The sequence below is a fragment of the Notothenia rossii genome (assembly GCF_949606895.1).
Source record: "Notothenia rossii genome assembly, chromosome: 1".
Taxonomy (NCBI): domain Eukaryota; kingdom Metazoa; phylum Chordata; class Actinopteri; order Perciformes; family Nototheniidae; genus Notothenia; species Notothenia rossii.
Genome location: NC_136912.1, coordinates 76,239,087 through 76,258,146, shown reverse-complemented (window position 1 = coordinate 76,258,146; position 19,060 = coordinate 76,239,087). Strand labels below are relative to the sequence as shown.

At 40.1% G+C, this 19,060-nt stretch overlaps 1 protein-coding gene across 1 annotated transcript; it reads right to left on the bottom strand.

The window, feature by feature from the left end:
• Window positions 1-1,283: 1,283 nt before the first annotated feature.
• On the bottom strand, window positions 1,284-17,476 carry atg4c (autophagy related 4C, cysteine peptidase). The gene is made up of 11 exons (XM_079647190.1): window positions 17,286-17,476; window positions 16,795-16,916; window positions 15,608-15,691; window positions 15,243-15,473; window positions 7,694-8,021; window positions 6,436-6,506; window positions 5,244-5,446; window positions 4,886-4,964; window positions 4,027-4,103; window positions 3,421-3,540; window positions 1,284-3,025 (listed from the first exon to the last, which is right to left on the bottom strand). Exons 2-11 carry the CDS (start codon window positions 16,868-16,870, stop codon window positions 2,858-2,860), a joined length of 1,437 nt encoding a protein of 478 aa, XP_079503316.1. The 5' UTR covers window positions 16,871-16,916; window positions 17,286-17,476; the 3' UTR covers window positions 1,284-2,857.
• Window positions 17,477-19,060: the final 1,584 nt, after the last annotated feature.

Sequence of the window (19,060 nt, the reverse complement as noted above, 5' to 3'; positions counted from 1 at the left end):
CATGCCACAGGCCATTTATTCCCGTGGATGACACCGACATTACATTACATGTTACTTGTTAGATGCTTTTATCCAAAGCGACTTACATACTCATTACTGTGGACAATCCCCACGAGCAATTTGGGGTGAAGTGTCTTGCCCAGGGACACAACGACATGCTGACTGCAGTGGGGTTTGAACCTGTGCTCCCCTGATCTGAACACCAACGCACTAATCCACTGCGCTACACGCCTCCCTAATAAAAATAAAATCCTTATTGGGTGTCTAGGGGGTCTTTTCATGCACCCCCCAACCCACATACCCATCTCTGTGGAACAGAGGAATGACTTTCATGGACTCCCTCTTTGTGAGGAATTTGCTCTGCTGCAGATTAGATTTTCAAGAATCTGCAATGTCTATGACACTAGGCAGCTGTGTTAAACGGGAGGGCATGGTGTGGCTTTGTAAAGCCTCCACTCGCTTATTGCATTTCCCTTGAGCCTGTGACTCATTAATCAAATATTCATACATCCCCTGTAAATACATAAAGAACACAGTCAACTCTCAGAGCGCTGTGTGCCCCCCAGCACAAATGCCCTTTCATGTTTCTCACAAAAATCCCCAAATGTCTTTCCCCCTCCCCTACGCCTCCCTCCTGTCCATTCAAGCCTTCTAATCTTCCAAAGTTGGGAAATGTCACTGGTCCTTTGCCTCTGCATACTTGATGTTCCCGCTCTGTCCACACAGACGGCTGGTCGTCCGCTAAAAGAAAAAAAGACACATGGACAAACACAGATCAGACAGGGGATCTAAATGATGCCTTTATGTGTTTTGCCATTTCTCCTCCATGGAGAGAACAGATGAGGGATTCTTCTCTTTTCGGTCCGTCCATCTTCCCCCTTGGCCCGGCTTCCTCACAGAGGGGACAGTTCCCTCCTTTAAAAAGCAAGGCTCATCATAATACAAGAATTTGTATTGTACAGGAAAACAGTCCAGCATAGCTCAAACTAAGGGGGCAACACACAAATTATCCATGGTAACAGAGCTTTGCACACAAGGATATTTTCTTTTCCTCTGCAGAGGAACACAATTGCCGCCAGTGTCACTGGGTCACATTTTTTCCGGTCCCTGGTTAATGGGCTGTAGAGATGGTTAGCACGTACGATTAGTTTTAATCTACTACATTTGACCGGGAAGAAAGGGATTGAATACATTTCAAGACATCGCTGAGGTTTGTATCTAGTGCTTTTTTATCCAACTAGTCACCTCAAATTCTAAAAGTTGATAAACACGAAGCAAACTGATTAAAAGAGTCAAATATTTTTGCCTTTATTCAGTTTTCCTTTTGGCATTTTTTTTTTACATTTTCTATGTGAATTTATGCAAACAGACGTGCATTTGTTGCAGTGCAAAGATGTAAATAAAATAGATTCAACAGGCAGAATACTTCAGTCATGTGAAAGTGATCAAAACAAAGTGCATGTTCCTGTTTGGCATCTTAATGTGTTGTCACATACTTCTTCACTTCACTAGTTTGCTACAATGGAGATACTGTAAAAGGCGTTTCAAAAGCATTATAGCATTAAGTTACTCACTGCTGGAGACTAGAATTGAGGAAGAGAAAATCAAAAGAAGAAAAAACATTAATGACATTAATATGAAATGTTAGTAAATTCCCTTTCTTTTGCGTATTGTATAAGATATAAAAAAGGGATGGTTTGAAATGATAAAAATGTGTGTAGAAATGATTAACCAAAATGGTTCATACATGCAGCATATCAAATTATTATTATTTGGAAGGTTGATATGTCTCTGATTTCATCATGAGGTGTAGATTGCTACTCCACAATACCATTTTGTGACTTAAAACTTACTTCAGTGTTAATTAGACAAATACAGTAACTACTTTATATCTAAATAACTCTATTGCTAAGGGTAGTTCATTACAGATAGTGCTTGATGAGATATAGCCATAGACTGTATGTATAAAGGATATAGCACATGGCATTATCCCTTTAACAATCTCTGGCCACTTCTTTTTTTTATTTTATTTTTTTATATAAATACCACCTAAAAACCCAGGAGGCACGCAAACAACCACATCATCATACAACACCATTATATGTTATTGCTCAGAGAAAGACATGAGCTGTAACGTGAATGAAAGACATGTTGGCACAATAATGAAATAAGTGTGTTCAGAACAAATGTCCCGTATGCTTCTGCTATCGAGGGGATTCAGACAGGTGAAGAATTCATCCTGTATAATGGAAGGTTTTTGGCAGAATGGTTTAGTAAAAGTTTCCCAAAGTTCAGAGAGCCCTTTGCCCATATTAATTACAGCTTAACAATAATCATCTTATCCCAACTGAGATGTGGCTCTGTGAAAATTACACTCTACTCCAATGACACTAGACATATTGTATAACACTGTTAGCCTTGAAAACATGGCGGAGTGATTAACTGGACCTTACGATCATGATGAGGAAAATACTTTTAATAATTCTAAACATGAAGTAAGTAATAAAAAAAAAATCCTCAAAAATAAGTATGTCGATATTTGGCGCAAATTGAGGTGTTCCACTAGAATCGATGTTCCTTTGCATAAGACGACATCTTAGCTCATTAAAAAAATCAGAGCACCAAAAGCGTCCTAAAAAAATTCAGGAAGCTCACAGTTCCAGACAACAAATATGATTCCAAAGTTTTTATGGCAAAGACTGCTTGGCAACAAAGTATTCAGGAGGTATTAACCGAGGTGTGGAATCCCATAAGCATCAGTGTCCCAGCAGACTAAAACACAAAGCTTTGTGTATCACCAAGCAGTGTGATTCATTAGAAGAAGTTCCCCGTCAGTAGTCTTTTAAAAACCGCGCTGTCAAAGCAGCACAAAGTCCCCGGTGGTGGTGACCGTCCTCCGGGGGTCACGGATAAAGGGCCATTCTCTTTTCTCCGGGGTCAGGCCTGCAGACAGGTCGTAATCTCTGCCGTGACCTTGGACTAAAGTGAACGCCGGATATTTCTCCTTGGCTGACGGCTGCAGCACCTGGAACAACAGAGCAGTGATTCAGAGTGCTAGTGTTACACCATGCCGTACACTTCATAACAGTTTGCTTTCAATTTCATCACTTAACCTAACGAGGGGTATCTTATTGCACCTCTCTTGCAGAGGATATTGATTTTAGAGTCCTCTAAGCAGAAATTTGATAAGCTACGGGGGTAAGACTTCTAAATGTAGCCAACATGTTGCCTGGTTGGAGAAGCAAGGTAAGAGCAGATTCATGGCTAAATGGTGCCATCTACTGGTCAACTTGTGTCACTAACCACACATTTGCAGGGGGAGAAACAGTATAAATATATCAATTTGGTCATAATAATAATAAATAAGTGGTGAATTGATTTTTTGTAATAAGGCCTGTGACAAAGACAACTATTCCCCACCTTAGAAAGCTCCTGGCTGATTCTCTCGTAGTCTTGAGCACTTTTAGAGTAGAAACCTATGGTGCAACTTGGATCCATCTTGCTGAAAGGCATCTTCTTTGGTGAGGGGCAATGATATGACTGGACAGAAAGAGGCAAAATACATCAGAAAATAATCATCAAGCTGTAGATAATGTGTAACAACTGCGGGGCATACATACACTCCAAGGCAGCGTCAACGGCGAATAAGATGTATTCTGCATCATTTGATGAATGCAATCCTATTTATCTGCTGTCACTGCACCCATACATTTACAACTCTGCTGTGTTGTCACATTGTATACCACTGCATGCAAAAGCATAAAACAAAAGTTGCTACACAGTGCTCTGAGAGGGTTTTTATGTATGGGTCCTGAAATATTCAGGCTCACAGTACCTGATCTGGTATTTGCCCTATTTCTCTTAAGTGGCAGCTTCACACATCTGAGCAGCAAATAAATCAGCAGATAGGGACTCGGTAATTGGGCCAGGGGCTGCTTTAAGATTCATACCCTTAAGTACTAACAGAAACTATTAAATTCACATTACTGGGGCTCCAGTCAGCTCGTCTGTGTAATTTCACATTACCTGGAGAGGGAAATCGCTGGTGCTGACATCCACAAAAGACTGACAGTAATGAGGGTCCATGTAAATCAAGCTGTCATCTGCAAGGACAAAACAAAAGACAAGTTATTCAAAAACATCAGATTATTACAAAAACGCGCTTCTCTCCAATTTCTATGCAGAGTAGCTCAAAGTCACCTGCTTGGCCTACTGTTAGGCTTGTGTGCGTCAAATATGCCTCACAGAAGGTTGTTGCTTTTTAATATCCACCAGGGTGGATTACATTCTGCATAATCAAATGCGTTTGTACAAGCACATTCTTTACACCGACAAAAAAAAGAAGGGGTTGTCATTTAATTTTTGTGTGGGGGAATTACTTTTAAAAACACGCAATTATATTGGACCATTTGCATATGATGAATGCAGCGCTGAGCCGCGGCATGGCAGGGAGAATGTATTGCTTGTCATTTAGACATCATCCACCACTGTATTTCAAATTGGTAAAATGTAAATGCGTAAATATTGACTGCCAAGATGTACAACTGAAGGTTCCTCCTGGCTCCTGAAGGTGATGAAGAGTGGCTCACTTTGGGGCCCGGATGAAATGTAATGCATGCCTCCTATGGAAATCAATTACAGCTCACAACTTGGGAGGTTTACTTGTGATAAATGGGTGAGGCTTTGATGGGTCAGAGAGAATAAAGTAAGCGCTGCTTCACTTTGCTTCCATCTCCACTCCTCTCCGTTCTCCCCACGCAAACAGGAATACATTAACTTACTTTGTCTTTTCACATAAGAAGGGTATATTATGCAAAATAACCTGTTATTCACACCAACCTCTCTCATTGTGTCTTTTTGTGTTTTGCATTACGCCAACACTAACCTTGAAATCCTACAAAGTAGCAGGCCTGTTTGGGCTTCCCTCCGATGATGCCTATGCAGTACTCCAGACTCAGTATGCTCTGAATGCAGAGAGGGGGACAAAGAAACACAAAATAAATCTGGCTAGGAGCCTAAATTCCTACAATTAATTTTCATATAAAATATCTCAATTCAACATATATTTTAAACTTGCCATTCCACATTATGTCTACTTCCTTTCTACAGCATGACTATAACTCTTACTTAGTTTACACCTAGAAGTGTACGTGCAAAACGTGATCAAACACCAACATTTAAAACAAATGATCAGACTGAAAAAAACTTGGTTCAGCTACCGTTGACCTCCATGTATCTCTCACCTTTGCAAAGTTAAAGTAGTCCGGGTTTGTCTTCTCCCCTCCCAGCCTCACAGGGATGAGGATGATGACGGCTCGGCTGTCAGTCAGGATGGAGGCTGACACCGGTTGGTCGCTCTGTGAGGTGGGCGGGGCCTCTGATCTCTCTGCAGAGGGCTGCCCTGCTCTTGGTGCCCTATGGCTATCGATGACATCAGCACTGTACACTTTGGAGGATCAATAACACAAAGGTCATTTGTCTGCTTTCATGTCTGTCAGCCCTCAATCTGTCAGCCACTCTGAATGCTCTTCAGGCTTCCCCTGGTCCTGGTTTACCAAATATGAGGGTGGTTTACTTACGATGATGTTTTATTAATCTGTGAGATACTAAATGATTCTTTCTCAGAAGAGAAATTGTAAAGATAGATTTATTTTTGCCAGTTAGTGTATGCCACTTAAACACACTTAATTTGGAAATATTTCGCAAAACGGGGTTCTGTGAATTATTCTGTGGGTAAATCTATCATTTACTTTTACAGAGGGAATTGTTCAACTTCTTATATCAAACGTCTCAGATAATGATACAACTGTCAATCACAATTTTCCGAGCCCGAGATAACGTCTTCTATATAATCTATAATACTTGTTTAGTCAAATCAACAGTCCTAAAGCAAAAGAGATTTAATTTAAAGTGATGTAAAACAGGGAATCTTGCATCTCCTTACATTTTTTGAAAAAAGAAAATGTGCATGTGAAGGATACATGCTTGATAAATTACTTAAAATATTCTCAGTTGATCATCCAAATAATTAACTGCTAATATGATTTGATTGACATTTGATTAATTGGAACACTGTCATGGCGACAGGTGCACACAAGTAAAATACACTCCCCATTTTCTCTCTGACTCTAATATTAAACTCTGAACCCAACAAGATGTTCGCTCTCAGACCAGCTATCTTCTGCTCTGGCTATTGAGATGACAAACACAACTCAAAACCCAAGTTATTGGGGTTCAGCTGAGGTTGGTGTGAGACGTTATAGATTTGGAGTGAATGTATTTTTGGGGAATAGACACAGTGAGCATCCTGTCACCTTTCTATTCAGCTCCACAGTGTCCTCACAGCAGCAGAAAGAGATAGTGGAGAAAGAAGGGTCAGTTTGGGCGTTGTGCCCAGTATCCTGTTTTTATCAACAGCAGGCTCATCTTTCATACCTGTGCAGTCCTGGGAGACATAAGCAGTTATACCCGCCAAGCCGGGGTCCATCGCCTCGTCCACAGCTTTCCTAAGAAAGAGACAGAGGAAAGGAAGAGAGAGAGAGGGGGGACGGGGGGACGGAGGAAGTGAGGATTTTTAATTTAAGAGCTTATGCTAAGTCAACATCAGGGATATACTGTGTGTCACTTAATAATATGTTATCCAGGGTCAGAGCAGTGTGTCTGTTCAAAGATATTTTACAACAGTACATGTAATATACTGCAAAATTCCTATCTTAGTTCATTTGCACTTTTTGCATATCATGTATTTTGTTATTGCTATGTTTGTAAAATGTAATTTTCTTAAATGTTTTATGTGAGGGACTGCGGATGGAAATTAGCTCAAAGCTAAATCTGGCACTGTTACGCTTGACACATTTGAATGTTTTAAGTGTTCATTACTGTGCATTGTCCCTGCCAAATAAAAATATTTAATTAAAAATGTGCATTATTTTATTCATCTGCAGGCTGTTTTCTCAACTTAAGTGATTTAAAATGATGCATACACACAAATACAGTGGCATGTTGTAAGCACACTTAAGATTACCTCACACAAAATGTAATGATGATCCAAATCAGAAAATAAAGATTATTTTTTACACAATAAAATTCAGCTAAAACCTACTTTGGCATTTTTTGAAGTTTTAGTCCTACGATATGTTACCATCTTTTACTGTAGCTACTTACGTCTGGCAGGCGGTACGGCAGCATCAGGATTAAAACCACCAGACTCAGGACATAAGACTATTCACGCCTGAGCTTGCTCTATTTGTTATTGTTGTTTATTACGTCTTGTAATTGAATTGTTGACGAACCTGTGACCGGCGTTTCATTCATTACATAACTACACCATAGTTGTGTATATGATAGGACTATACAAAATTCAAACAATATTTGACTCGAACACATACCTATACAAAGTAAAAACAGAGAAACTGATAATGCTGCAGTGGTATTTTCCAGAGCTTCCAGGGACATTTTTAGTGCTTGATTAGTTCATTAAAATAAATTAAATTATGAAATTGTCCTTTCACTGATTGATGAAGTAATTTCAAGGGAAAAGGTCAAGCATTTGTTGGTCACAGGTCCTTGTTCTTGCTTCATTTCATTCTAAAATCTAGACTTTGAGTATTTTTTGAAGACATTATTATAAATCAAATCATGAGTGCACATAAAAAACGAATCAGTTGTGCCTTAAACATTTTCTTAGACTTACTTGAGGATGTGTGCCACCACAGCGGGCCCGTACCAGTCCCCCGCCTGCTTCCCCATGGTCAGGCCGGTGCGGATCAGCCTGTGGAGGCCGAGCTGAGCCGAGGGGCTGTCCCCGAACCAGGACACCAGGGAGCGGTGGTACATCTCTTTCAAATGAGCATCTGCCTCCTCTGCAGATCCCGAGGCCTGGGACTGGAGCGGGGGGAGTGGGCCATGCTCCGGGGGCCTGGAGGGTCCTTGCATTGAGGCCACCAGGCGCTTGGCTGCGCTGGTGGTCCACGTCTCTGTGTCTAAAGGCTGCAGCGCCATGGCCTCCGACCAGGTCCAGTCTGTGGAGGAATTCATCAGAGATACAACATCTGGGACCAAAAAACAAACTAAGTTTTAAAACAGCCTGGGAATAAATGTATATTATTTGACCTGAGAACTATATCTCTGTGTCGACTGATGGTAAATCAATATTCTACATTACTGTAGATACACGTTTTAAATATGATAATTTGTCATGTTTTTGGCCATCTTTGAATAATTATGCTATTTGATGAGGGCGTCAAGCACTAAATCTTCTTTAGACTTTTTTAAATATTTTATCTATATTATATTAGAGATCAATACATTACAATATAAAATGTTCTTTTTTAAAGTCGTATATTGTTTATATTTGATATACTATTTTTATGTTATCTTTAATTGTTAACTCTTTTCCACTTTTTAAGTATTTGTATTTTAATGTAGAGCACGCTGGTCCTGTAACAAAACTATATCCCAATTTGGGATTAATAAAGTATATACAGTGGGGCAAAAAAGTATTTAGTCAGCCACCAATTGTGGAAGTTCTCCCACTTCAAAAGATGAGAGGCCTGTAATTTTCATCCTAGGTATACCTGAACTATGAGAGACAAAATGAGAAAAAAAAAATCCAGAAAATCTGATTTTTAAAGACTTTATTTGCAAATTATGGTGGAAAATAAGTATTTGGTCAATAAAAAAAGTTCATCTCAATACTTTGTTATATACCCTTTGTTGGCAATGACAGAGGTCAAACGTTTTCTGTAAGTCTTCACAAGGTTTTCACACACTGTTGCTGGTATTTTGGCCCATTCCTCCATGCAGATCTCCTCTAGAGCAGTGATGTTTTGGGGCTGTCGCTGGGCAACACGGACTTTCAACTCCCTCCAAAGATTTTCTATGGGGTTGAGATCTGGAGACTGGCTAGGCTACTCCAGGACCTTGAAATGCTTCTTACGAAGCCACTCCTTCGTTGCCCGGGCGGTGTGTTTGGGATCATTGTCATGCTGAAAGACCCAGCCACGTTTCATCTTCAATGCCCTTGCTGATGGAAGGAGGTTGTCACTCAAAATCTCACGATACATGGCCCCATTCATTCTTTCCTTTACACGGATCAGTCGTCCTGGTCCCTTTGCAGAAAAACAGCCCCAAAGCATGATGTTTCCACCCCCATGTTTCACAGTAGGTATGGTGTTCTTTGGATGCCTCTCAGCATTCTTTCTCCTCCAAACACGTTTAGTTGAGTTTTTACCAAAAGGTTATATTTTGGTTTCATCTGACCATATGACATTCTCCCAATCCTCTTCTGGATCATCTAAATCAGGGGTTGCCAACACGTCGATCGCGAGCTACCAGTAGCTCGCGGAGGTTTTCCGAGTAGCTCACCAGAGGGCGCTAAAGTGCAGTTGACATGTTGAGACATATTTATTTATGTAGTATATTTTGAGAGTAAGAAAGACAGAGAAAAAGAGATGTAAGATGCAGTCATGACAACTGAGGAAGGTCCGTCAAAGAAGAAATCTAAAATATACTACTTTCATGACGAGTGGGAACATGAATTTTTATTTACGAGCATCAAAGACAAGTGTGTGTGTTTAATTTGTGGCTCGAGTGTTGCGGTGGGGAAGAAGGGAAATGTCGAGCGGCACTTCACAAAACTTCACGAAAACTTTTCAAAGGAGTATCCCGCCGGCAGTTGCCTTCGCGTTGAGAAGGTACAACAATTAAAAGCTACGCTACAAAGGCAGCAGTCATTGTTCGCGAAGCCTGCCAAGAAAGCTAGCCTAGCTACAGAAGCATCGTTCCGAGTCGCTCAGTATTTGGCAAAGAACAAAAAAGCTTTCACTGATGGCGGTGTTCTTAAGGGAGCGATGTCTGTTATGGCAGAGACTTTGTTCAGAGACCACAAGAGCAAGTCGGAGATAATGTCTGCCATTGACGATGTGCAACTGGGAAACAACACTGTGGCGAGGAGAGTGTCGGCGCTGTCAGTGGATGCCATGGGACAGTTGGAGCGGGACATGGTCAGGTGCAAGTGGTTCTCCATACAGTGCGACGAGTCAGTGGATGCGAGCGACACAGCTCAGCTGTCTGTGTTCATCCGGATGGTGTTTGAGGATTTTACGGCGAAAGAGGAATTTCTGACACTGCTTCCACTCAAAACAACAACAAGAGGTGTGGACGTGTATAATTCTATTAAGAATTATTTCATAAATAAAGGCGTGCAAATGGAGAAGCTTGTATCCATAACAACTGATGGAGCCCCGGCTATGAGAGGTCGCCACAACGGTTTTATCGCAAATTGTAAGTCAGATCCATATTTCCCACGTTTCCTGAGTTACCATTGCATCATTCACCAAGAAGCACTTTGTGCCAAAGTTATGGACTTCAATCACGTCATGAAACCTGTGATACAAATAATAAACTCTATCCGAGCGAAGGCAAAGCAACACAGGAGCTTCAAAGTTTTTCTTGAGGAACTGTCAGCTGAATATGGAGATCTCCTTCTCCATGCTGAGGTGAGGTGGTTGAGTAGAGGGAAAATCCTAGAGCGCTTCCTCTCCTTGCTGAATGAGGTAAAGCTCTTCATGGAAGAGAGGGGGGAGGACACCTCCATCTTATCTGATGCTGGTTGGGTACTTGACCTGGCCTTTTTGACTGATCTGACAGGAAAATTAAACCAGCTTAACCTCCAGCTACAAGGCAATGGCAAAACAGTATGTGACATGATTAGTGCTGTAAAGGCCTTTAAAGCAAATCTGTGTCTATATCTCCAGCAAGTAAAGGGAAATAAATTACATCATTTCCCCTCTGTTCAAAAAGTACTGCAGGAGAATAAAGCTGCTGCTGGCTTTCTTGACTTATCAAAGTACTGTGACTGCTTAACTAAGCTTGGGCAGGAATTTGAGGACAGGTTTCTTGACTTTAAACAGCTTGAGCCCTGTGCAAGTTTCCTTGCTAACCCATTCAAAATCGTGGATGTTACTGACATGTCTGAGCAACTGGCCAGCCTTTTCAGTCTCAGTGCTTCAGAGTTGGAGCTGGAGATAATCAATCTCCAGAATGACATTCAGCTGAAAGCACATCAGATGGACAAAGATTTCTGGAAGCTATTGGACCCAGAGAAATTCAAAAACATTCAAACTGCTGCACTGAAACTGTTCTGCTTATTTGGGTCAACATGTCGCTGTGAATCAGCATTCTCTGATATGAACTTTATCAAATCCAAATTCAGGACAAGACTTACTGATGAACACCTCAATGACTCAATCAGAGTGAATTTGTCAGGATACACACCCCAGTACAGTGCTCTGGTGGATGCTATGCAGTGCCAGGTGTCACATTAGCTGAGTCAGGAGAAAGACAACAATGCAGTGACAGACTGAATGTTTGAAGACATATGTTTGCTTGATGCAAGTTGAGAAAAGCACAAGCCATATTCCCCTTTTACATGTGAAACAAATTTGTGAAATGCTTGAAATAATTTAAATTATAGAGCTAGAAATGTTATTATTACAATTAGGAACTTTGCACTCTTATCTGTAAAACTGTTTACTGTAGTTATTGATGTTAAAGCAGAACTCAGTATTGCATGGTGATTATTTGTCTTTTTTTCTCTTCATGAGAAAGTCAAGTTTATTCATGTTAATGTTAATGTTTCTGCTCTTGAGTCACGAATGTGATATGTGCACTGAAATCTATATAAAATAACATGAGTAGCTCTTGGCCACTTTCTTTTTTCAAAAGTAGCTCCCGGTTCGAAAAAGGTTGGAGACCCCTGATCTAAATGCTCTCTAGCAAACTTCAGACTGGCCTGGACATGTACTGGCTTAAGCAGGGGGACACGTCTCGCACTGCAGGATTTGAGTCCCTGGCGGCGTAGTGTGTTACTGATGGTAGCCTTTGTTACTTTGGTCCCAGCTCTCTGCAGGTCATTGACTAGGTCCCCCCGTCTGGTTCTGGGATTTTTGCTCACCGTTCTCTTGTGATCATTTTGACCCCACGGGGTGAGATCTTGCGTGGAGCCCCAGATCGAGGGAAATTATCAGTGGTCTTGTATGTCTTCCATTTTCTAATAATTGCCCCCATAGTTGATTTCTTCACACCAAGCTGCTTACCCATTGCAGATTCAGTCTTCCCAGCCTGATGCAGGTCGCATGGGCGCAGGAAGGGGGGTGCGTAGCTCCCCTGTCTGAATTATTATTTGACAGTTATTGCTGCTCCCGCTGTGCATAATCTGTGTAATATGTAGCCAATAAATTCCACATTGTTGGTAAAATAATATTTTGGCCTGCCCCGAATTTTTTTTCTGTAGCCCCGGACAATTCTACCTCAATAATATAATACATTAACCGTGCTTTACGTGAACCTCATCAAGACACTAGAAAGGACGGCAGGACTGTAATTTCCCGTGTTCAGTGAATGCAACAGAGGCAAGACACCAGACCAATCAGAGAGTTGCATGGAAATAAAAGTGTGCTTGTGTCATTCAAGCTCGCGGCTCTGTGTGTGTGCGGAAATAGCGCATTTAGTCTGTGTGAGAGAGGGGGAGAGAGAGAGGGACCGGTGCCAGCAGCAGGGACCGTGTTGTTAGCATCTGGTTAGCTAGCTGCACTAACGGACATACGGAGCTGTTTGTTCCACAACAAGCTGGAGGAGAGCTCTCCTCTCAGACTGAGTGTTTAGATATTTAACTTTAGTCTAAGTTATCTCAGTGGGTCTCAAACGGTTTGGTCAAAAATTATTCAAAAGATTATTTCCGCGGCACACCTTCATATGATCATTATAGTTATAAAAAAAATAAGAGAATAAAGGAAAAACAGTTATGAAATACTATATGGCAGTAAAACAAGAATACAGTTTGAAAGGGGAGTGATTTGTAAAATATCCATAAAGAAAAAGAACATCTGCTTACAGTTGTGTTTCATCTGGGTGTTGAGAGATGTATCCATAGATCTCTTAATGTTGCTCTCAAAGTGCACCAGATTGATGCTTTTAACTTCAATATTAAAACAAAATCTTCCCGGGGGAGCATCCCCCCGGACCCCCTAGAGGAGGTGAGGTCCACTCCCCACTCGTAAAAAATAGCACTTTACCCCTGCCTATATGCCGTGAGCTGATTATCGAGCCTTCATTGTAACAGTCGCGGGTTTACTGTGTGTTTGCGTGTGGGGAGTTTTTTTGTGCGTGCTCTATAGTGCCCGTAATAGTGTTCACTGGAGTCCAGCACCTCAGCTACCCCACTCAAAATACCTTCCCGCGCCTCTGGGTCTACGATTTTTTTTCTGGTGTCCTTTCACAGCTCTTTGGTCTTGGCCATAGTGGAGTTTGGAGTGTGACTGTTTAAGGTTGTGGACAGGTGTCTTTTATACTGATAACGAGTTCAAACAGGTGCCATTAATACAGTTAACAATTGGAGGACAGAGAAGGCTCTTAAAGAAGAAGTTACAGGTCTGTGAGAGCCAGAAATCTTGTTTGTTTCTAGGTGACCAAATACTTATCTTCCACCATAATTTGCAAATAAATTCTTTAAAAATCAGACAATGTGATTTTCTTGATTTTTTTTTCTCATTTTGTCTCTCATAGTTGAGGTATACCTAGGATGAAAATTACAGACCTCTCATCTTTTTAAGTGGGAGAACTTGCACAATTGATGGCTGACTAAATACTTTTTTGCCCCACTTTATCTATCTATCTATCTATCTATCTATCATTATATGAATGCCCATTTCAAACTGTAGACCAAGTGGCTGCCACCTTTTCAAAAACAACTTTAACCAAACTCAAATACAAGAAATTAGGTTTAATTCAAAGAAATATGGAAGGAAATTAAAGAGGTCACATCAAAACAACTTTAACATGACAAGAAAGAAAATAGATTAGCAATTCCCAAGTCCTACTTTGGTGCAAGAAAAGCTTGCATGTTTTAAAAACCTTGAAATTAATGGAATCTATCTATGAGGCTCTCTGATCCTTCGACCCATCAAAGTTCAATTTATAGCATCACCATTGAGAACAAAAAGTCTTTCAGAACTTCGGAAATGTAAGGTTTTTGACTCATACGAACAGAACCTTGTGCACTTCAGTAACATAATAGGTGTCATTCTGTTCAATTATAAGTTTGAGTGTCCCAGTATTTCACTTTAACTGTGCCTTAGCCTTACAAACAGGGGGGGAGCCGAAGGCGGGGAGACCGGGAGTGGTCCGGGCTATAAAAAAAAGGGCCAGAGTAGAGTCTAAGGCATTAACAAAATGACCTTGATCCAAAGTGAATCAAAGTGAAATTGATCAATAAATATTCTTAAGTGGCCATTAGTCATTTTATAGAGAAATATTTCATTAGTGACATATTTTAGATTTGACAGAAGAACAAGTTTTAAATATTGTTTTCTAAATGACTGCATTAAACTGGCAGTCATCTCATTACGTGGACCTGTAAAGTCGAGGACACTTCAGAGACAATAGATCTGACAAAGATGTGAGGAATTCACAGGAAAATGCAGCAACTCAAATAAACTTTCCCTTTTAGATTGAGGGCACAATTTAGGTGTACCGGTGTTTCAAAAGTACTTACAATGACGGATGCAATTTCTTTGTAACTATTATAACTAACCGTACCACATTTAAAAATAAATGTAGCCTACATCTTCGTCTACTGTAGTTTACCTGCTGGTTGTATAGATAAGTACTTTATTGATCCCAGTTTGGGAAATGTTTGCGTTGCAGCAGCATAAAAATAGCATTAAAAAGTAAAAAAATATATATACACAAGTGGAAAATATACATGTAGAAATACTAGTACTAATACTAGTATTGTCCTGTCCGGGATTCTGTATCATAAAAAAAGTATTTTGCATGCCCATGTGAGCTGCAGGGTGTAAGCAGGCTCAAATATTGACCATAACTGCAATATTGGCAGAAGGTAGAGTTTAATTTTTTTTAACTAAAATGTCCCTGTTTGTCCAAAGCTTCACATTTTCTTCACAGACAAAAGCCCCCTTCTCTGACATGTAGAGCAAGCAGGGGTTCCCAAACGTTATCCGTGTGGGACTCCTGATTAGTTGTTTTTATTTATGTAACCAATGGGGTTCTTCCTTTTAAAATGGTTAAATATATACTTTTAGAGGCCTGATATGCTAAAGCAAACTAGTTTTTTTTTTAAAATAAAATGGTACTTGTGAAAATACAGCCATAGAAAATTAACATAGTTTTGAGGTTAAACAAATATATTTTCTATCCTCTCCTATCCCAATCCCACTCACCTCTGCCCAGGAAGTGCAGAATGAGGGCCTGAGCCAGCATCATCTGCCCGGCTCTCAGCATGCAGCCCCAGCCGCAGTCCGAGGTCAGGGTGGAGCCGGGGAGGGGGGGGCACTCCTCCCTGTAGGTGAGCCACACCCGGGACGTAAAATCCTTGCGGAAAGCCTCTGCGTTCCCCACAACAGGGTCCTCATCACAGGCTTCAGAGCAGGCCTCTGCAACACTGTCGTCATCTGAGATAAACAAATCACATGTGATCCACTCAGGATCCACTCAGTTTTTCATCTTATGTCCTGTGGGGATGGTAAATCTACTTTTAGATTTAATCTAAATTGTAAGTGTTTGTGCATATGTGGGTGCATCATACCTTCCGCCTTAAAATGGTAACATTTTCCGAGGAGAAGCACTGGGGAATTTCTACTGAAAGAGGTCTTTAATTTCAGAGCCCAACCTAACATACACAATAAAAAGACCATGTGTCATAATGCAGGTGAGGGTTAAAACAAAAAAAAATTAAGATAATAATCATAATAATAAAGGTATAATTTATAAGAGTCTTTCATGCAAGATGCAGCCCAAAGTGCTTTACAGAGCAAGACAAGATAAATTAAAAATAAATAAATAACAATGAATAAAAATAAAGAGTATGTGTACTCAGTTGGTTTTTTGCACCTACTTCACAGCACCACTCATTCAATCGGGATTGATACCCCAGATATCTGGCTCCTACATTATCCAGTTTTTCTTAACTTGAGGTTAAATAAAAAGTAAGAAACAAACATTGAGTTTTTAAGAGAACAGAAACTTAAGTTGAAAGCAACAAAAAGCCGCACACAAACCAGAGTGGACAGTATGACTATTGTAAGAACTGACTCAGCAGCAGTAGGTTGTTGTGTCAGTGGTAGGGCTGCTCGATTATGGCAACAATCATAATCTCGATTATTTGGGTCAATAATTGATATCAGGATTATTAAAAACGATTATCCATTTACTTTGAAAAAATCAATTTATTGAAAAAAACAGTTGATTACTCTGAGCTTTAAGTATAATTCAACTGAAAAACCAATAAAAAAATTAATAAAAATAATAATAATAATAGTTTTATTTCGATTATGTTGTTTTCATAATCGTTGCAAGCCAAAATCGTAATTGCGATTAAAATATGATTAATTGAGCAGCCCTAGTCAGTGGATGATTCTTGTTTTCATTTGTGGAGACACATTATCATTTTAATCTCTCTTTATTGTTCTTGTGTTTAGCTGTATGTCCACCTCTATCTTCTGAAAACTGTTCATAGAACTGTGTGCAAAAAAGTGCATTGAATGTGCCTTGCATGTGTACACATACTTGGCCAATACAACTTATTCTGATTTCACTTGTAAAATCTCCAATTTAGGTAACCTACTTCAGCTTAGAATTTAGAACAATGGACTAAATATAAAACAGGTCGAAACAAAAGCAGAAGTCATTTCATTAACAAAGGCTTGAGAAACAAGTGGACACAGAAACTTTGGGTAGTCTGTGTGCATGGGTGGCCTTAAGCAAAGTACTTACTGTACTTGACATTGTGCCACACAGACACAAACTTTGTCTTCAATGTTTCCACCTCGTCGCTCCCTTTATTCTCCATTTGGAACAGCAAGGCATGTAACCCATTCCCTCACAGCACACAAACCCTGGTGCGTGTGCGCACACACACACACACACACACACACACACACACACACACACACACACACACACACACACACACACACACACACACACACACACACACACACACACACACACACACACACACACACACACACACACACACACACACACACACACACACACACACACACACACACACACACACACACACACACACACACACACACACACACACACACACACACACACACACACACACACACACACACACACACACACACACACACACACAAAAGATAATTGACCGTATCAGTATCACTACACAAAGTGAAATTAGGTGAATGATATATTACAGTGAGCACATCGTTACATTACATATTACTTGTTACCTTGGAGCTTCTTCGATCCAGGTCTTCCTCAGTTCCAGCCGCTTTGCAGCTCTTTACAGATGTCACATAGAATATTTTTTGCAATACTAAAAGCTTAACACTGTGAATCGGCCATGGCTTGTTGTTTAAGTGCCCTGCGGTCGTCAATGTTTACACTTTAAGGAAGTAAAACTCAAGTCACGTGATCTCGCGGTGTCTCTGACGGGACCAAGGAGAGGCTCGATATAAGAACCAATGTAGCTCGGTCGGGCGGCGTTTGAACAGTTTGCCGAGGATTTCATTTTCCAGAGTTAAAACGTTAAAACGGGTTGCTTGCGACAAAAAATGCATACTTTGTAGTTTAAAGGCAGGGCAACTTATAAAAACCAGCGCCGTGTAGAGAGATCTATCTATACGGCGCTGATAAAACCACAAAGGCCATACACATGCATCACTTCAGCTCTAATTAAGTTTCTGTAACACTCTGAGCAATTTGCGCGTACGGGGAATGTTATTCTGTCACAGTGACATCAACAAGACAAAACATCGTAGAGGTCAAGTGGTAATAACCATATCAAGAAAATCTGATAATATATTTTAAAGTGCAAAATACCAAAAAGACAATATAAGACTTAAGATTGGGAGCTTGCATAGTTGCTGAACCTGATGAAAATGTATTAAAAATGTAATTTCAACATTTTTTTCAACAACTAATAAAACCAACTGCGATCAACTCAGCCGCCTCTCGCGCTTGCTTGGACAAATGAGTAGCTCTTCATTTTTGAGTGAGCGATTTATAGCGTCTTTAGGCAAGGCAAGGCCAGGCAAGTCTATTTATATAGCACCTTTCAACACAAGAGAATTCAAGGTGCTTTACACAAATGAAAGACATTCAGACAAAGGCATTTAAAAACAGTCATTAAAAAGAAAAGATAATAAATGAAACATTAAAAGAAAATACATGAATAAAAAGTACATGAATAAAAAGTTACAGTGCAGTTTAAGATATGAATAGTTCACACAGAAGTTCCACTTTACTGATGAACACAATGGCTCAGTTTCAATTAAAAGCAGCGACAAAAAGATAAGTCTTCAGGTTATCACCGATTAGCGGCACTGATGCTAGTGGTAAAATTATGCATGTTTTTACTGCGTTCTAAAAAAAAACGGACACTTTTTGACTCAGTCCTAGTTTGACTGCTACAAACAATAAAATAAAGTACTTGTATTGTGTTTTTTCTGGGTAATACTCTCTCAAATTCCCCTCCTGAAAACAAAATCATGCCACTTCTGCTATATTTGATGAGAGATAAAAAGCCATAAATTCTTAATAAAATGGATACTGTTGGACTCAGTACTTGTTAGACTACTACCACAAGTACAATCAATTATTTTTACAGTGTACTTTTTGAGTAATCCCCTGTCAAACTCCCCTCCAGAGTACAATATGCATGTTTTCTGCCATCTTTGATGAGAGATACAATTTTTTTTTTTTTATAAGTTCTTAGTGAAATTGATAATGTTGACTCAGTACTACTTGGACTACTCCCACAAGTACAATCAAGTATTTTGTATTTTTACTGTGTACTTTTTCAGTAATCCCCTGTCAAACTCCCCTCCAGAGTACAATAATGCATGTTCCCAGCGATTACCGTAAAGCTGACCAGATTTAAATAAAAGACTGGGTGAAAACCAGGTGAAAACATGCAAGTGCACGACTTTTATAAGGGCGAATATTGTGTAAATCTGTCCAGCTGTTGTAGCCTAGTATATCTTTATCATTCACAGTAAAACGC